General features: G+C 37.3%; 1 protein-coding gene across 1 annotated transcript in view; it reads right to left on the bottom strand.

The window, feature by feature from the left end:
* The window catches only part of LOC104095832 (uncharacterized), a 61,133-nt gene that overhangs the window by 24,932 nt on the left and 21,047 nt on the right, over window positions 1–15,154 (bottom strand). Inside the window, exons 3-8 of the mRNA XM_070192302.1 lie at window positions 9,521–9,679; window positions 9,039–9,104; window positions 8,835–8,924; window positions 8,394–8,690; window positions 8,194–8,291; window positions 4,605–4,640 (exon numbers count right to left, since the gene is read on the bottom strand). Coding sequence (XP_070048403.1) covers window positions 4,605–4,640; window positions 8,194–8,291; window positions 8,394–8,690; window positions 8,835–8,924; window positions 9,039–9,104; window positions 9,521–9,679 — 746 coding nt within the window. The remainder of the gene's footprint in view (window positions 1–4,604; window positions 4,641–8,193; window positions 8,292–8,393; window positions 8,691–8,834; window positions 8,925–9,038; window positions 9,105–9,520; window positions 9,680–15,154) is intronic.

A 15,154-nucleotide genomic window follows, 5' to 3' on the forward strand; every position in this document is an offset into this window, starting at 1 on the left:
TCCACAAGATTTCAATTATGCACCCTACCAAGGTCCTAATTCTCCCGGTTATTATAATTAACGGATATGGAGCTTACCATATTGGGTATCAGCGGAAATTCAGCCCAACAAACCCTTTATACACCTCTAATTTCAGTCCACATCAACCTTGGCAAGCTGGGAGTTTCCCATCTGTCCCTTATACCTACCAGCCATCAGAGTTTACCACGGCCTTTTCGAATTATTCGATCCGGGGAGGTTCCAGATAGAGGTGTTGCAGTGGATTTCAATCTAGTAACATGGGTTTCCTCCCTAGCATGGAAATGGTGAGTACTGATCATTGTTCGGAGTATAATCCTCCATATTTGTCATTTCAAAAGCAGCAGCCTTGTGCTAACAGGGTCATCCACGACTCTATTCCAGTCAATTTTCTGACTAACGAGGCGATTCCAACTGCTGCTGATAGAGGAAATTCTAATCGCGGATCTGAATATTCCCTTCCCCTTTTGCCGTTTCAGCAGCAACACTTTTGTTTTGATACCGTCGTTGAGAGCTCTCTTCCATCCGAAATTTTGATTGATGATGGGATTTTGAAGGATTGCAACAGCAGCACTTCCATTCACGCAGATGAAAGACTAAACAATTTCATTGATGTTGCGATTACAGAAGTTTCGCCGAGGAAAGATGTTGGCAAAAGAGGAACAACATTCCTCTCATGAGCGCCAGATGTTTGATGAAATGCCAACAGATAAGGTACTGATACTTTCAGACAAATTAATACCTATATCTGAAGATCGACAGGAAAATGAAACATTGAGTGTTGAGGAAGAAACTTCTAATGACGATGCTGAGATGGGAACTGGACAATATGAGCTAATTGACAAAGAGAAGGAGTGCATAACTGAGGAGCTGGAATCAACCCCAGCAATGTATAGCAAAATAAGTGTCCCTGAATACGATCACAGCATGTTTAATGAAATGCGAGTTAATGAAATAGGGGAGCCTGTTGACGAATTAGTTTCTCCTGAAAGGGTTTCAGAAGTGAACGAGATTAAAGAAATGGTGAAGCTTGCATTGCAAATGACTAGCCTAAGCTCGAGGCAAGATAGACAAGCGCGGCGATTTTCTTCCCAACCGAGGGAATTTAAAGATTCATGGGAAACTAAGAGGAACTTGGATAACCACACCTGTCTTGTCGACGAGAAGATCAAGACGAAGGAGACTGAACAAAGAAACTGTCCCTTGACCGTTGAGAAGCCTGAGGCACTAGTTGCTGTGGTGAACAACAATGATAGCAATCACATAATTCATGCTCCTGCAGCTGCAGAGACTGCTACAGGTGGAGTATTTGATGTTGAATTTGGTGAAAATACAGAGGATCCTGAACTTGCTATGTCACTTCCACTTTCAGTGGAGGAGAAAGGACTAAAGCAAGAAAATGGGGGAAAAGCAGTAACTCTGAGGATATAGCAGTGATTAAAAATGTGAATCATACAAATGTTGAACATGAAACAAGAAAACTGATCTAACGGAAGATGAGAATGCCTTACTACAGCAAGTTCTTGCTGAAGCTGCTGCACCATATGGTATTGTAAGGTTCTGTAGTGAACCTGGTGCTAGGATTTATTCCATTTATGGTCAAAGGGAACTTCTACATGCCTTTTGTTACTGGGATAAGGTTAGTTGGAGTTATGATGGTGTTTGTTTGGCTTCTGAACTGGAAGTCTTCAGCCACGAGCTTATATTAACTCCATCTTTTATAGTTCAATCACCGCTACCTTATTTGTTCATTGATGCTTTGCATAATGTTTATTGTGATTGTGGCACACGAATCGCACCTGATGAAACTGTTGTTCTTGGAGCTGCAGCAGCAACTGGTGTCTGGTGTAATTGTTAGAGATGTTAGTGATATTGTTCTTTTGGATGTGACACCATTATTGCTTGGCGTGGGAACACTTGGTGGTTTTATTCCCAATACTCAAGAGAACCAGGAGGGTCCTAATTCGCGCAAAACAGCTATCATTGACATGAATATTGCTGCATCTGAATTCCATGGAAAGGACAAAATTTGTAATCTAAACTTCAAGAAAAAGATTGTTGAACAATGGAGGGAATCCTTGATGGTGGATTACAATCTCATGACTTCCTTGTCCTTAGATCAGATCTTGCTACAACAAGTATGTATGAGGAAAATGTGGCAGAATTAATGTTCTGGCCATCGGAGGTTCTAAGTTCTACCTGGAAGGTGAATTCTCTTATAGTAGATGCCTGCTCACCTATATGGGTGAAGGCGGATGCTACAGATTGTATGTGTGAAGCTGTTGGGCATTCTTTTGTCATGAACCCTCCGAAGATCTTTGAAGTAATCTCTTGGTGGCAAAGGGGTGTACCTTGGAGGACCCTTTTCCCAGCTGCTGCAGTAACTGTGGTGCTCAAATCTTTCATTCGATTTTGTCAGAGCAAGAAATATGATGTATTTGGTCAAAGGAGGTATGATAATGATTGATGTGAATTTAGGAGCCCAATTACAGCAGTATAGATGCAGTGACAGTATTATCAATTGAAATCAATAAGTTATTTTATCTTTTATTTTCCTTTTCATTTCCTGGTTTGAGCTCCTTTCAATCCTAAATTCTCTCTGCTTGTATGGAAGTCTTGCTGGAGCAGTTTCAAGTTCAAGAACCTTGAGGACAAGGTTCTTGAAGAGTGGAACAAAGACCAATATTGCTTTGCATTCTGCAGCCAAATATATCAGTGGTCACAATGATATCATTACTAGTTGTGTCCGTGCAAATAATAAGGCTTCCCATATAGTTGAGCCAGTATTTGGGTTTGGGTGGTCCGATAATGAGCTCAAGTTGGAAATTCAGTTTCCTAATATAATGAAGAATTTCCTTAGAATTGCTCTCATGATAGTGGAAAAGAAGAATACTCTACTACCAGGTGATATTGTTGTTATATTGGGCATCTCGGGTGCTAAGTTAACACAGAATTATTGTGAGTTGGTTGTCACTTCTTTGAAGATCTATAATGCATGTCTCAATCATGGCTTTACTAGTGTCAAGGCTAGTAATTTTGGTATTCCACTCTGTATTATAATAGCCAGAGAAACTGCTATTTTTCGAGTCGCAAAGAATGATCTGCTTATATTTCTTCAGCCTAAACCGCTTTATCATTTGACCATGTCTTTTGTTTCAAGTGTGCCAGCATTGTTGTTGTTAAGATTCTTGATTCAAGTTCACCTGAAGAAAGAAAGAAAGTCCTTAGTGAAGTACATCGAAAGGGAGGACAATTTGAAGTTGGGTGTATTACGGGAGCTTATGGCTAATGGTGTGGTTACTTTGTGCTCATGCTTTGCCCAAGAATGTGTTTCGGGTATTGAGAATGACATCAAATATGGTAGAACTACTGTTATGGATGAATTTGTTTACTCAACGATACGAAACCAGTTGGTGAGAAAATCTTCCTGAAAAGCTTCTTGAGCAGATTTAGAGAACAAGCACGCTCCAACATTCTTGTTGTTGCAATTTACCAACTCTTTGTAATAGAAGTTCAAATGTTAGCTCATGGAATCGACAGAAAGAAGTCTGAGCAGCAGATTGATCTACTTGGAATGTTCTTTTGTAACAATACTAAAGGTGGAGTGAACATTAAAAAATTTTGTGATCAGAAAGATGGACATTTTTATACACTTAGTCTTGTGCATATATTGGTGATTGTTGACAAAGTAGTTTGTTTGTGTGTATTGATTGGTGCTTTGAAGGCAAGAGTTCTCTTTAAGCTTGGCCTTGTTGCTACTGAATTGCTTATAGCAGAAGCTGGCAGAGAATGGGAGCAATATGTGGGACTTAAACAAGCTATTCCTCTCACTGTTAAAATTAGTTCCAAGTCAAGAGGAAAACAGGACTATCAAGCTAAGAATTCTTTGTCTCCAGTTGTCGGTCCTACTTAGTTACAAAGATCACTGGATGTTTGTTAAGGTTCCGAAGAAAAAGATCAAACCAACTGATTTCATGGTTTCAGAAGTGCCTAATGCTTGTACAGGGCTGGCAGTCATTGATCTGGGAAGATGCAAACACTCTGAGAGTGTGTCCTTCCATCTCCCCTTTCTTGAGGACAAGGAAGTTCTTAAGGGGGGAGAACTGATACGATATAAAATGGAAGAGGTCGGCGCTATAGGTGGAGGTTGTACAATGGGCTTGCAAGGTTGCACAGTGAAGTTAGTGAGAGGGGTCGGCTGATTAGTTAACAAGTTTTGCTTCTTGCATTTAAGTCCATTTAGCTAGTATACGTTATTATTTAATTAACCCTTGTATGTTTTATTTATTTCTTTTAAGTCCTAGGTCTTTTGCTCATGTCTTGAGTTATATGTACTGAGCAGTAGCTCATTTTGAAGGCATGAATGAAATCTGTTATTTTACTTTCCTTAGCTTAGTTTATTCTTAGCTTTAGTTTCTTCTTAAATACTCACATTGCAACACCATGAGTGACTTGTTATGATAAATTTGATGAGTATAGTGAAGCCAGGCATTATTTACTGCATGTTTCACATCAACTTGGCAGAATTTAAAGATTCAGCTTCCCATCCCCATCCCTTTGGATGATGTAACATAGTCACTCCTTACCTAATCATGGAATCAGAAGACCTAGATAAGCAGAACCTACAAAAATAGAGGATAAGGCCATCATATTAAAGAACCCAACACATCATGTTTACAAAATACAGCAAGCATTACCACTCAATCTTCATATGCAACAAGTGAACAGTCAACAAGTGTGTGAACTCAAAACCAAGAAGAAACAGCTAACAACCCATACAAGACAAAATAAATATATTACTTTCTAAGGACTTGGGTGAAAACCGAAAATAAATTTCTCTTTAGCGAAAGACAAAGTAAAGGAAGAAGAAATAAAACCTGTGTTTCTACTTTTGCTGGAGAAAGCAGAATAATTTGGCACATGCATCAAAAACAATTTGTCTTTCTCAGGGAAACAGGGGCGGCCCAACGGTAAAGCCACTAAAGCAAAGGCTTTAGACCCCAAATTTTGAGGGCCCCAAATTTTTCTTTTGTTTTTCTACTCGTATTTGTATTGAGACCCCGACTAATCTAGATTTGTACCGCGTAATACCTAGTAAAAGAGATAACACGTTTTAACAGGATTTTTTTTAACCACAGGACTCGAACCCAATATATTTAATTAAGGTAAGTTGGATCAAATACATCTCACAACAATCTTTAGAGGCAGAGTCTAAATATTTTGGGTATGTTAAAATAAAAAATAAAATATTTTATAAAAATTCAAGATAACTTTTAATTTAGTAGTGATGTAACCGTTTGAGCAAAAAATACAGAAAGAGAATCACTCCCCCTAAACCCTTGTCGCAAATATAAAACTTTTCATTATTTAAATTTTCCGAGTGACATCATTAGTGAGGTATCTATATGAATTTGGTTTTATTATCTAAGATCAACAATATCTTAGGAGAGACTAAATTATTTATAAAAGAAACTATTAACAACTGATGTTAGGTCAAAATTTTATACTTTTAGCACATTACTCGCCCTATATTTTGTTGGTTTAAGTGAGTTATTATGCGATAATTGCGCTAAATTATGTTGTTCTATGTGTAGGAACATCGGAATGAATCATCGATGTTATGATAAATTTTTTTTCCTTCTGAAAGGCCCCAAATTAAAAATTGGCTTTAGGCCACCAATCTTCTTGAGCCGCCCCTGCAGGGAAACATAGTACTTATGGAGAAAGCACAAAGCAGAATAATTTGGCACATGCATCAAAAACAATTTGTCTTTCTCAGGGAAACATAGTACTTATATAAAGTTTCCAACTAAAAGAAGAATAAAATACATCCATAGCCCAACTAGTTGATTGTTCGTCAAATTTGAATGTATGAAGGGGAAGAAGAATATATAGTTGCATAACTGTGGGCTACTACCTGCAAGGTCTTGAGCTGGAAGACAAAGGCAGCAGAAAGGCACTGAGCCACAGTTTATTGTAGAGAAAACAACAATGGAACAGTCGAAAAGGCCAAAGAGGCGCGCATGTAACTTAACCAGCTTTCTAACATGGGATGGTTACTTCTTTTTAACTGAATTTTTTTTTTGTCATTTCGTGCCCTTTGTGTTTTCTATGTGGTGTCGTTAAGTTACTTGGATTAGTGACTCTTGCTGTTACTTTTAGCTCTGTTAATCTAAATATAATTATTCCACAAATAGTTTCTATTCTAGATCCAAGCATGGACGTTGTGAGAAATAAATAATATAGAGAATGCATAGCTTGATTATTCCCTCAAGTTATTCAGTATTCAAATAGTGATGTAGTATGCACCTATTCTTAAGTATGAAGGAATATCAAAGATGCACAAGTACAGAAAAAATAATTTCTCTAACTGATTCCAACATATAAACTCCCCCCATTCCGATTTATATGAACCTATTTGACTGGGCACGGAGTTCAAGAAAGAAATGAAAGACTTCTAAAACTTGTGGTCCTAAAGAAGCTATAACATTTGTGTAGCTATAATTCTTTTGAAAGTTGTGGTATTAAACATATCAGAGTGTTTCTATGGCTATAAAAGCTTTTCATTGATAGTTTGATTTAAATTATTCCCAAATTTAGAAAGAGCTCATTTTTTTTTTTGGAATGGAGTAAAAGGAAATAGGTTCACATAAATTGGAAGAAGGAGTACTATATATTTATAATTCTCCTATAAACCTCCCCTCCAAGGTGGTGCATACAAGCGGATGTGTCAAGCTTCTCTAAAATAGAAAGAAAATCCAATGTTTCAAAAGTACAAGAAAAATAATCTCCTTAACAGATTCCTACTGATTCTAATTGATATGCAATCTATTTACAGCATATCACAATTGTTGTCAGGAGTATCGTTTCTTCTTTGAATTCTTCTCGGAATGTGAAAATGTTTTGAAACTAAACATATTCATATTCCAAAAAGAATTTAAAGACGAGCACAAGCTTTGTGCTGAAATTTATTAATATACTGATACATGTTACCTTCTCAAAAAAAGAACAAAAAAAAATTTAAAGAAGAATAACTTTTGAATATATAACACTCTAGTTTTTATTGCTCATTGACATTCAACCATGAGAACAGTATAGATGCTGACTCCATAACCCCCTTGCAAATCCATTTATCTCCGGCAACTTACGTAGTCTAAAATCAACCATGCAAGTCCTTAACATGCAACAGTAAAGTACCTTCTCATCATATAGCATGCTGCCTCTCATGGGTCAAAGTCTTATATAACATGAGTACAGCACTTCACATCTACCCAATACACTTGAATTAGTTACAAGTTTATCAAACTCCTGCGAGGACATACTTAACTTTCCCCTACCTTTCCCAGAACTTTTTCTCTACCATGTTCCTGATGTTTTTGAGGTTCTACTTTGCAAAAACAGCCACTTCAAAGTTATCTATATCAGTATGTTACTCTAGACTAAAATCTATCACATCTTGTCGGGCACCCTTTTTTTCCTACAGGCCAGCCGTCATGTCACTGACGAATATGAGTTTGTATTTGTATTAGAAATTGTAAACTTCAGAATAGAAGAAATGGAACTCCCACATAAATCCCAATATTAAGATGTAGCCTCTAAGCCGAAGATGGTATTCTTGTTGAGAACTATATTCAGTTATTTACATCATCACAGCTAACAGTGAAATTTTATAACTTAACAAGGAAATGACCAAGGAAATTTTTATTGCACATATTAATCATCACTGTGAGATTCTATTTTCTGGACACTGACTTGACTGAACCATTTGTATGGAGAAAAAAAAAAAGGAGGCAACTCCATTAGTAAGGGAGTTGAAAAGAAGATAAGTTGTTTGATGTTATTAACCTATTTGAAGGACATGAGAGAAAAAGTATGCATGCAACTTTGACAAAACCAAACCCGAGGAAAACAACCCAAGCACATAAATCGGGCACCCTCATAAGTTGGAGGAAATGAACATCATCTGCTCCACTTTATATTGTTGAGTGTCAAGTAACATGCACAGTGATATTTGGCTAAACCTATGTATCCAATCCATCTTCTACCATGCTTACAAAAATATATCAACTTCAGATAATAGCTGGAAGCCAAACGCTTTTAGATAAATAAAAGAGTAGCACTGTGAGCCTAAAAACCAGTCAAAGTATCTTCATAGCATCAACTTTTCCAACATACCTGCCAGTAGAATCAAGAAGTAGTGCCCTAATATTATCTGTATGACCTTTAAGCTTCATGTTCTTCGAACCGGTTCTTGGATCCCAGACACGAACAACCTTGAAGAAACTCAGAAAGTTGCTATTCAGACAGCTGCTTTGTTAACTGAGGAACTGTACATTTTGAAAGATTAAAAAACTAACCTAACTACCAGAATATACCTTCTCAGTTCCACCAGAAACAAGAAGGGATCCGCTCTCATTCATTGCCAATGCATATACTGACTCCTTACGGCCTTTTGCAGACACAGGAATATATCCTTGAGACTGGGTGTGCAAGGAAATGGTGTTGCTCGATTTATGGATGCCTGTAATGGGTAATGAACTTCCTGAACCACTGACACCATTTGAATAATCTTCCTCAGTTGCATCACTTGACTTAGATGTTGGGGCAAGTGCGCCTTCAATGTCCCATATGAAAACCTCACCACCAAGCCCAGCAGATGTAACAACATTGCTCTATCATTAATGATAAGGACACAAAGGCAAAAAGTAGAGTTAATTAAGCCCGCATACAGCCTGAATATTCAAGCCATAGTTCCAATTGAGGTTAACTATCCACTGCAATTTCTATAATGCCACATTTTTTGTATAAAATTTTACATTTTTGTCAGCTGAAGCAAGGCAAGTGACATAATCAGAGTGCCGACGAAGTGTCCTGATACAAGATCCCTCAGATAAGCCATTCCATACCTGATATCCAACAGAAATTTCCAAAAAAATAAGCACCTTAATGAAAAGGTATACAAATGTGTATCAAAAACTGTAGCAAATAGGGATATTATATTCAGAAATGACTGTAAATACCTTGACAGTGGTGTCTGAGGAGCATGAAACCAATGTGTTATTGCCCGTAAGAACAGCATCATTTACCTGCAGAATTTATGAATCAAAAAACAACTGCCAAATCAGCATAAGTAACAAAATAACAACCTATACGCAACCAAATATTAGCATCAGAAAGACAGGTCAATAGCACATCCAGGCATATCCAAGGGGACAAGAGGTTTTCATCTAACAAACTGAATTCCACACCAAGATTGGCCACTGCATAGAGTACTTGAAAATAATATTTGGTGGCCAATTATTTGAGAAAGAGGAAAAATAAAAAATGAAAAAGAATGAAAGCAACTATCTGGTGCAGCGTGGTCAAAGTCAACTGATTTATATGTACCATATGATGGATACGATTTTATCCAGTAGATGTCATTAAACTGCTGCTAGTGCTGCAGGAGTCAAATAGCTAGTACAACACAAGAACTAGCGAGGAAAACGAATTTGGACTGTACCCAATAAACATGGGACTCAAATGTAGCACAACAGGCGGCACCATCTTCAGCCAATGCCCATCTCTTTAATGTGCCATCTCTGCTCCCAGTAAATAGGTAGTCACACCCACCAGGTAAGGATGACTTCAATAGAGTCAAACAAGTTACACCTGCATAATGCTGAGAAAGAAATGCAATAAAACAGTGGTTAGCAACCATTCGGCAGAGTATAAAAAACTGAATGACCAAAGAGAACTTGCTTATGATCACAAGAACCACAAGGTAAAAAAAAAACAGTATGAGGCTTATTGAAATAACTGATAAAAAGATGCAAATTTCATATTTGCCAGAAATAATAAGAAATGATGAACTAGCCAGAAATGCTCGTGGAAAGGTGAACAATCTTCAAGATAACAGGCTGGCCGACATAATTTATATTACTGATAAACTACATCTTCGGTAAAGTAAAAGTACCTCTTCACCAACAGAAGCTCCAAATGTGAAACATGGCATACGAACTTTTTTTTTTTGGTTCATTTTGTTTTGAAACCTTCCAAAGTCACCGGAATGATTTGAGTTACAGTTAGAACTTCACAATTTTGAAATAAGAAGTATATTTCTTACTCATTTTTTTTGGGGGGGGGGGGGGGGGGGTTTATGGGGGTGTAATTTTCGTCTAAGTTGCTCCGACACGGCAGTTTAGGTGCCGCACCCGTGTCGACACGACACTAGTATGGGTGTGGGTATGGGATCCGCACCGAATTTGGTCAAACAATTTTGGGTACTTTGACCACGACGGAAGGAAAAATTCGAGACGAGATACAATTTGATTCTCGAAATCAGAACCAAAACTAGGGTAAATTTGAAGAAAATCGCATATCTTATCTAAGAGATTCTACTTATCTACAACTTGAGAATAAAAAAGTAATCCACACTTTACAAGCTATACGTAAGTATCCACAAAATTTCTCATAATTTAGAGATATATTTATTTTTTATTTTTTATTTTAATTATTTTTAGCCGGATCCCCGCACCCGTATCCGTACTAAGATTCGTATCCCCGAATCTTAGAATTTACATTTCGAAGGATCCGCACCACTTGTGTCCGAGCAACTTAGATTTTCGAAACCTCCCCTCAAGTTTGGCTTGTAACATTAACCTCCCTTGTGGTTTACAATATTACTCTTACCTCCCTTATTTTAATTTCTTTATAACAATTTTTTTATCGTTAATTTTCAAAAAATTGTGACATGACTAATTTGCCATTTCTAATATACTCATTTGTATAGTTAAATTTGCAAACATTTTTCGGGAAAATGATTCCTCTAAAATAACAACAATGGCGGGGAACATTGACTATGAATCCCTCAATGTTTTGATGCTTTCCAACCTTCAAAATCATAAGGTCCATTCACGACTTTTGAAAAATATTTTGATTAAGCACCACATTGTTCTCATACAGCAAAGGATCTACCGGAGAAACCAATTCCCGAATATTTGAGGCTGTTGTTAGAGGAGTTCAAGGACGTTATGCCCAAAGAGCTGCCCCCGGAGTTGCCACACTATACGAGATAGTCAGCACAACATTGATCTCATACCGGGGCAAATTTACCAAACCAACCACACTACCGAATGAGTCCTAAGGAGAATTAGATTTTAAGAAGCCAAGTTGAAGAGTTAGTAAAGAAAGGGTATATACGAGAGAGCATGAGCCCTTGTGCAGTACCAGCCTTACTTACACTGAAGAAAGAAGGAAGTTGGAGAATGTGCGTAGACAGTATGGCAATTAAGAAGATCACTGCAGGGTATTAGTTTCCAATTCCTCGATTGGACGACATGGTCCAGTAAGATGGATCAGTGTTATTTTCAAAGATTGATCTACACAGAAGGTACCAACAGTTTAGGGTTCGACCAGGAGATGACTGGAAGACAGCTTTTAAGACGAGTGATGGATTGTATGAGTGGTTAGTCATGCCTTTTGGCTTAACTAATGCTCCAAGAACTTTTATGCGACTTAAAAACTAGGTCCTACAACCATTTATTGGAAAGTTTGTTGTAGTATACTTTGATGATATCCTAATTTACACTCGAACTCAGGAAGATCACATCTCACACCTAAGGGAGGTACTGGTGGTCTTACAGGAAAACAAGCTCTATATCAACCTTAAGAAGTGCAACTTTATGACCTCAAAGTTACTGTTCTTAGGATACATTACCAGTGCAGTTGAAATTCGAGTGGATGAAGAAAAGGTGTATGCTATTAAGAGTGGCCAGTCCCCAAAACAGTAAGTGAACTACGTAGTTTTCACGGGTTAGTGACCTTCCATAGTCGATTTATTCATCATTCCAGTAAGATCATGGCTTTGATTTATTCATCATTCCAGTAAGATCATGGCTCCCATTACTGATCTCTTGAAGAAAGGAAAGTGGAATGAAGATGCAGATAGAAGTTTTAATATTATCAAGGAGAAGCTGACTACCCCTTCAATTTTAGCTTTGCCGAGTTTTGACAAAGTTTTCGAAGTGAAGTGTGATACAAGTGGAGTAGGCATTGGAGCAGTGTTATCACAGGAAAAGCGACCAGTAGCTCTTTTCAGTGAGAAATTGAGTGATGCATGACAGAAGTGGTCTACTTAAGGAGTTTTATGCGGTTAGTCGTGCTCTAGAGCACTGGGAACATTATCTTATCGGTAAAGAGCTTGTTCTCTATACTGATTATTAGGCTTTAAAATACCTTGGCAGCTAGAAAATAATTAGTCAAGACGTGTGCCAAATGGCTCACTTTTCTAGAGAAGTTCCCTTATCGACTTTGACAAGTCAGGAGTATAACAGAGTTGCCGATGCTTTAAAGCCAACGAGTGGCATTGATGACAACGCTCAGGTTTGAGATCGTTGGCTTTGATTGTTTTAAAGATAATTACGAGAATGACGAGGATCTTGGAGGAATCTAGGAAAAATGCCAACTTAAGCGAGTTGTTGATGATTTCCACATTTATGAACGGTTCTGTATGAAAGGTAACAAGCTCTGCCTTCCTCGTACTTCCCTGCGTGAGAAGGTTATCAAAGATTTACATGGCAAAGGCTTAGCTAGAAACCTGGGAAGAGACAAAACAATTGTTGCAGTAGAAGAAAGATATTATTGCCCTCAATTGAAACGAGATATCCGTAAATTGGTGAAAAGATGTTATACATGTCTAACTGCAACGGGTCAAACTCAAAATACTAGCCTTTTCATTCCTTTGTCAGTCTCAGAGCATGTTTGGGAGGATTTAACCATGGACATTGTGCTTGGATTACTGCGGACGCAGCTGTGAGAATGCACGAGAGAAAAATCTATTTTTTTTTAACAATGATACAATGAACCCTACATATAAACATATTTTACTCTTACTACATATGGGACTAGGACATATTCTACTCCTACTACGTATGGGACTAGGACATATTCTACTTCTACTACATATAGGACAAAAACTATTTACACATAACTATCTAACACTCCCCCCTCAAGCCGGTGCATACAAATCATATGTACCGAGTTTGTTACATATGTAACTAGTACGAGGACCAGTGAGGGACTCGGTGAAAAGATCTGCAAGCTGATCATTCGACATATAAGGCCACTAGGCTCCCCTGAGCAACAAAACCAAGTGGTTGCTGATAAACAGAAGTTGACCGAAAGGTCGTCGGAAAAATTTGAAAATAGTGAGACTAAGCCGAATTCCACACTACAAAATAAGTTCTAAAACACCACCAGAAAACAAAACTTTTCTGGAAATCACTGCTCATGCCGGAAAAGTGCACTGTTCACGCCGGAAAAATAGAAGTTGTCAGAATTTGATGTAATTTATATGGGTAGGCTCGGGATCACTAGACGAGTAAGTTGTCCTGAAGAAGTTTTGTCAAAAAATGGCCAGAATAGCTCACACGACATATAGGACAAGGATTATTTACACACAACAACATTTGCTGGATGCCCTGAAAATTTCCAAGACTTTTAGTGCAGCTGACCTTTCACTTACCATCCATCTAAGGAGCCACTCTATCCGGAAGAGGCAGTTAACTTGAGGACGGGTTCTTTTCCTGAGAAGGAGAGAATTGATGCAGAAAATCAGGTAGAGAATCAATTAAATCAAGAAGAGAACCATATCCAATGATTTAGAGAATTTCCAATTGAGATGCGGAGAGATTCCTTCTTGATTGATATTGCAATAATTTTGGTTGGAAGGATTTTTTGGATCTTATCTTTTATTGCATTTGATATCAAGAATGAGAAGATTCTAGTATTAGAAGTGGCCTATAAATAGCCTGTTAGAACCCATTGTAAATCATCCAGAAGCGAATAACAATTCTCTCTACTTAAAGTTCTCTCAGTAAACAGTAAACACTTGTTTCTTTTCTGTTCATGCTTCGCCGTGAGCACGCTTTCTCTGATAGACAATTCGTGAAATAGTCTTTCTATTCACCTAATTGTTTTCTTGTTTACTCATCCTACATCACTCTTAATATAAGAAGCTCTTAGGATATATCACAAATCAGAATTATGGTAAAATTAGAAAGAAATATAAAAGGAAAAAAAATACAAAAACCAGGAAAAATAAAAAATACTGAACTATACAAACCTCGGAATTATTGGCAATATTCTAAAGGAACTTTAGACAAAAGATGTTTGCGGAATTAATAAATATGAGTATCTTAGAAAAGGTGAATTAGTCATACCACAATTTTTTAAAATTAACAACAAATAGGCAAAAGAATTGTTACAAAAAATTTATAACAAGGTAGGTAAGTATAATATTGCAAAACTGTAAGGGAGGTTAGTTTGGCAAAGCCAAACCTGAAGTGAAGTCTCTAAAATTATCTCTTTTTTATCGATAAAAGATTATTTTAAAAGGCAAATTTTATTCTTTTAAAATCTCACACTTACCCTTATGTTGCTATGAAATATTTAACATGAAATAACATTTATAAAAACGTGGAGGCTACATAGCTACTCATCGAGGAAGCAAAACTGGAGCAAGTTTCAAATAGTATAGTTCGAAGTATACAGGGCAATTATTTTATGGAATGGAAAAACTTTGAATCCAAAGGTGCGCCCCTGGTGATGTCGGATAGCCGAAAAACGTACAATTACATTATGTCAGTCCGTTTCTCGCAAATTAAAATTCAGTGCTGATAATTGGGAACTGATGTTGCAGATCCAATAGTGTAGGCAATGAGTAAATGATCATGTCCATGGTGATAGTACGGGGCTTCAATTTGGAACAATCGCATGAATACACAAGCAGACACATCTATGGCGTCTTCAAGGCTCCCAGAGTTCATCAATGAAAACAAACCTTCTGATCTTTCCTTATCACAAACATAATTCACATTGATAAATAAAGCTATGCCTCCTATATAAATGGAATCTTAATTTTTTGAATAGGACAAACATTCTCAGATGATTGTACATATCACTAGGATAGGTATCGGATAAGAATAGTAGAGCAAGGTCCAAATCCGTTCGGGTTCAAAAGCACATAGCTACAGCATAACGGCTTTAAGGAGATAGTTAATCAACATACAAATTATTTGGTGCTGAAAATACCAAATAATAGGTTGATAGTAAAATTTGAACAATGAAGAATGATAGGAAGATGCAGAGTCAGAAA

Source organism: Nicotiana tomentosiformis, chromosome 12 (assembly GCF_000390325.3).
Source record: "Nicotiana tomentosiformis chromosome 12, ASM39032v3, whole genome shotgun sequence".
NCBI classification, from domain to species: domain Eukaryota; kingdom Viridiplantae; phylum Streptophyta; class Magnoliopsida; order Solanales; family Solanaceae; genus Nicotiana; species Nicotiana tomentosiformis.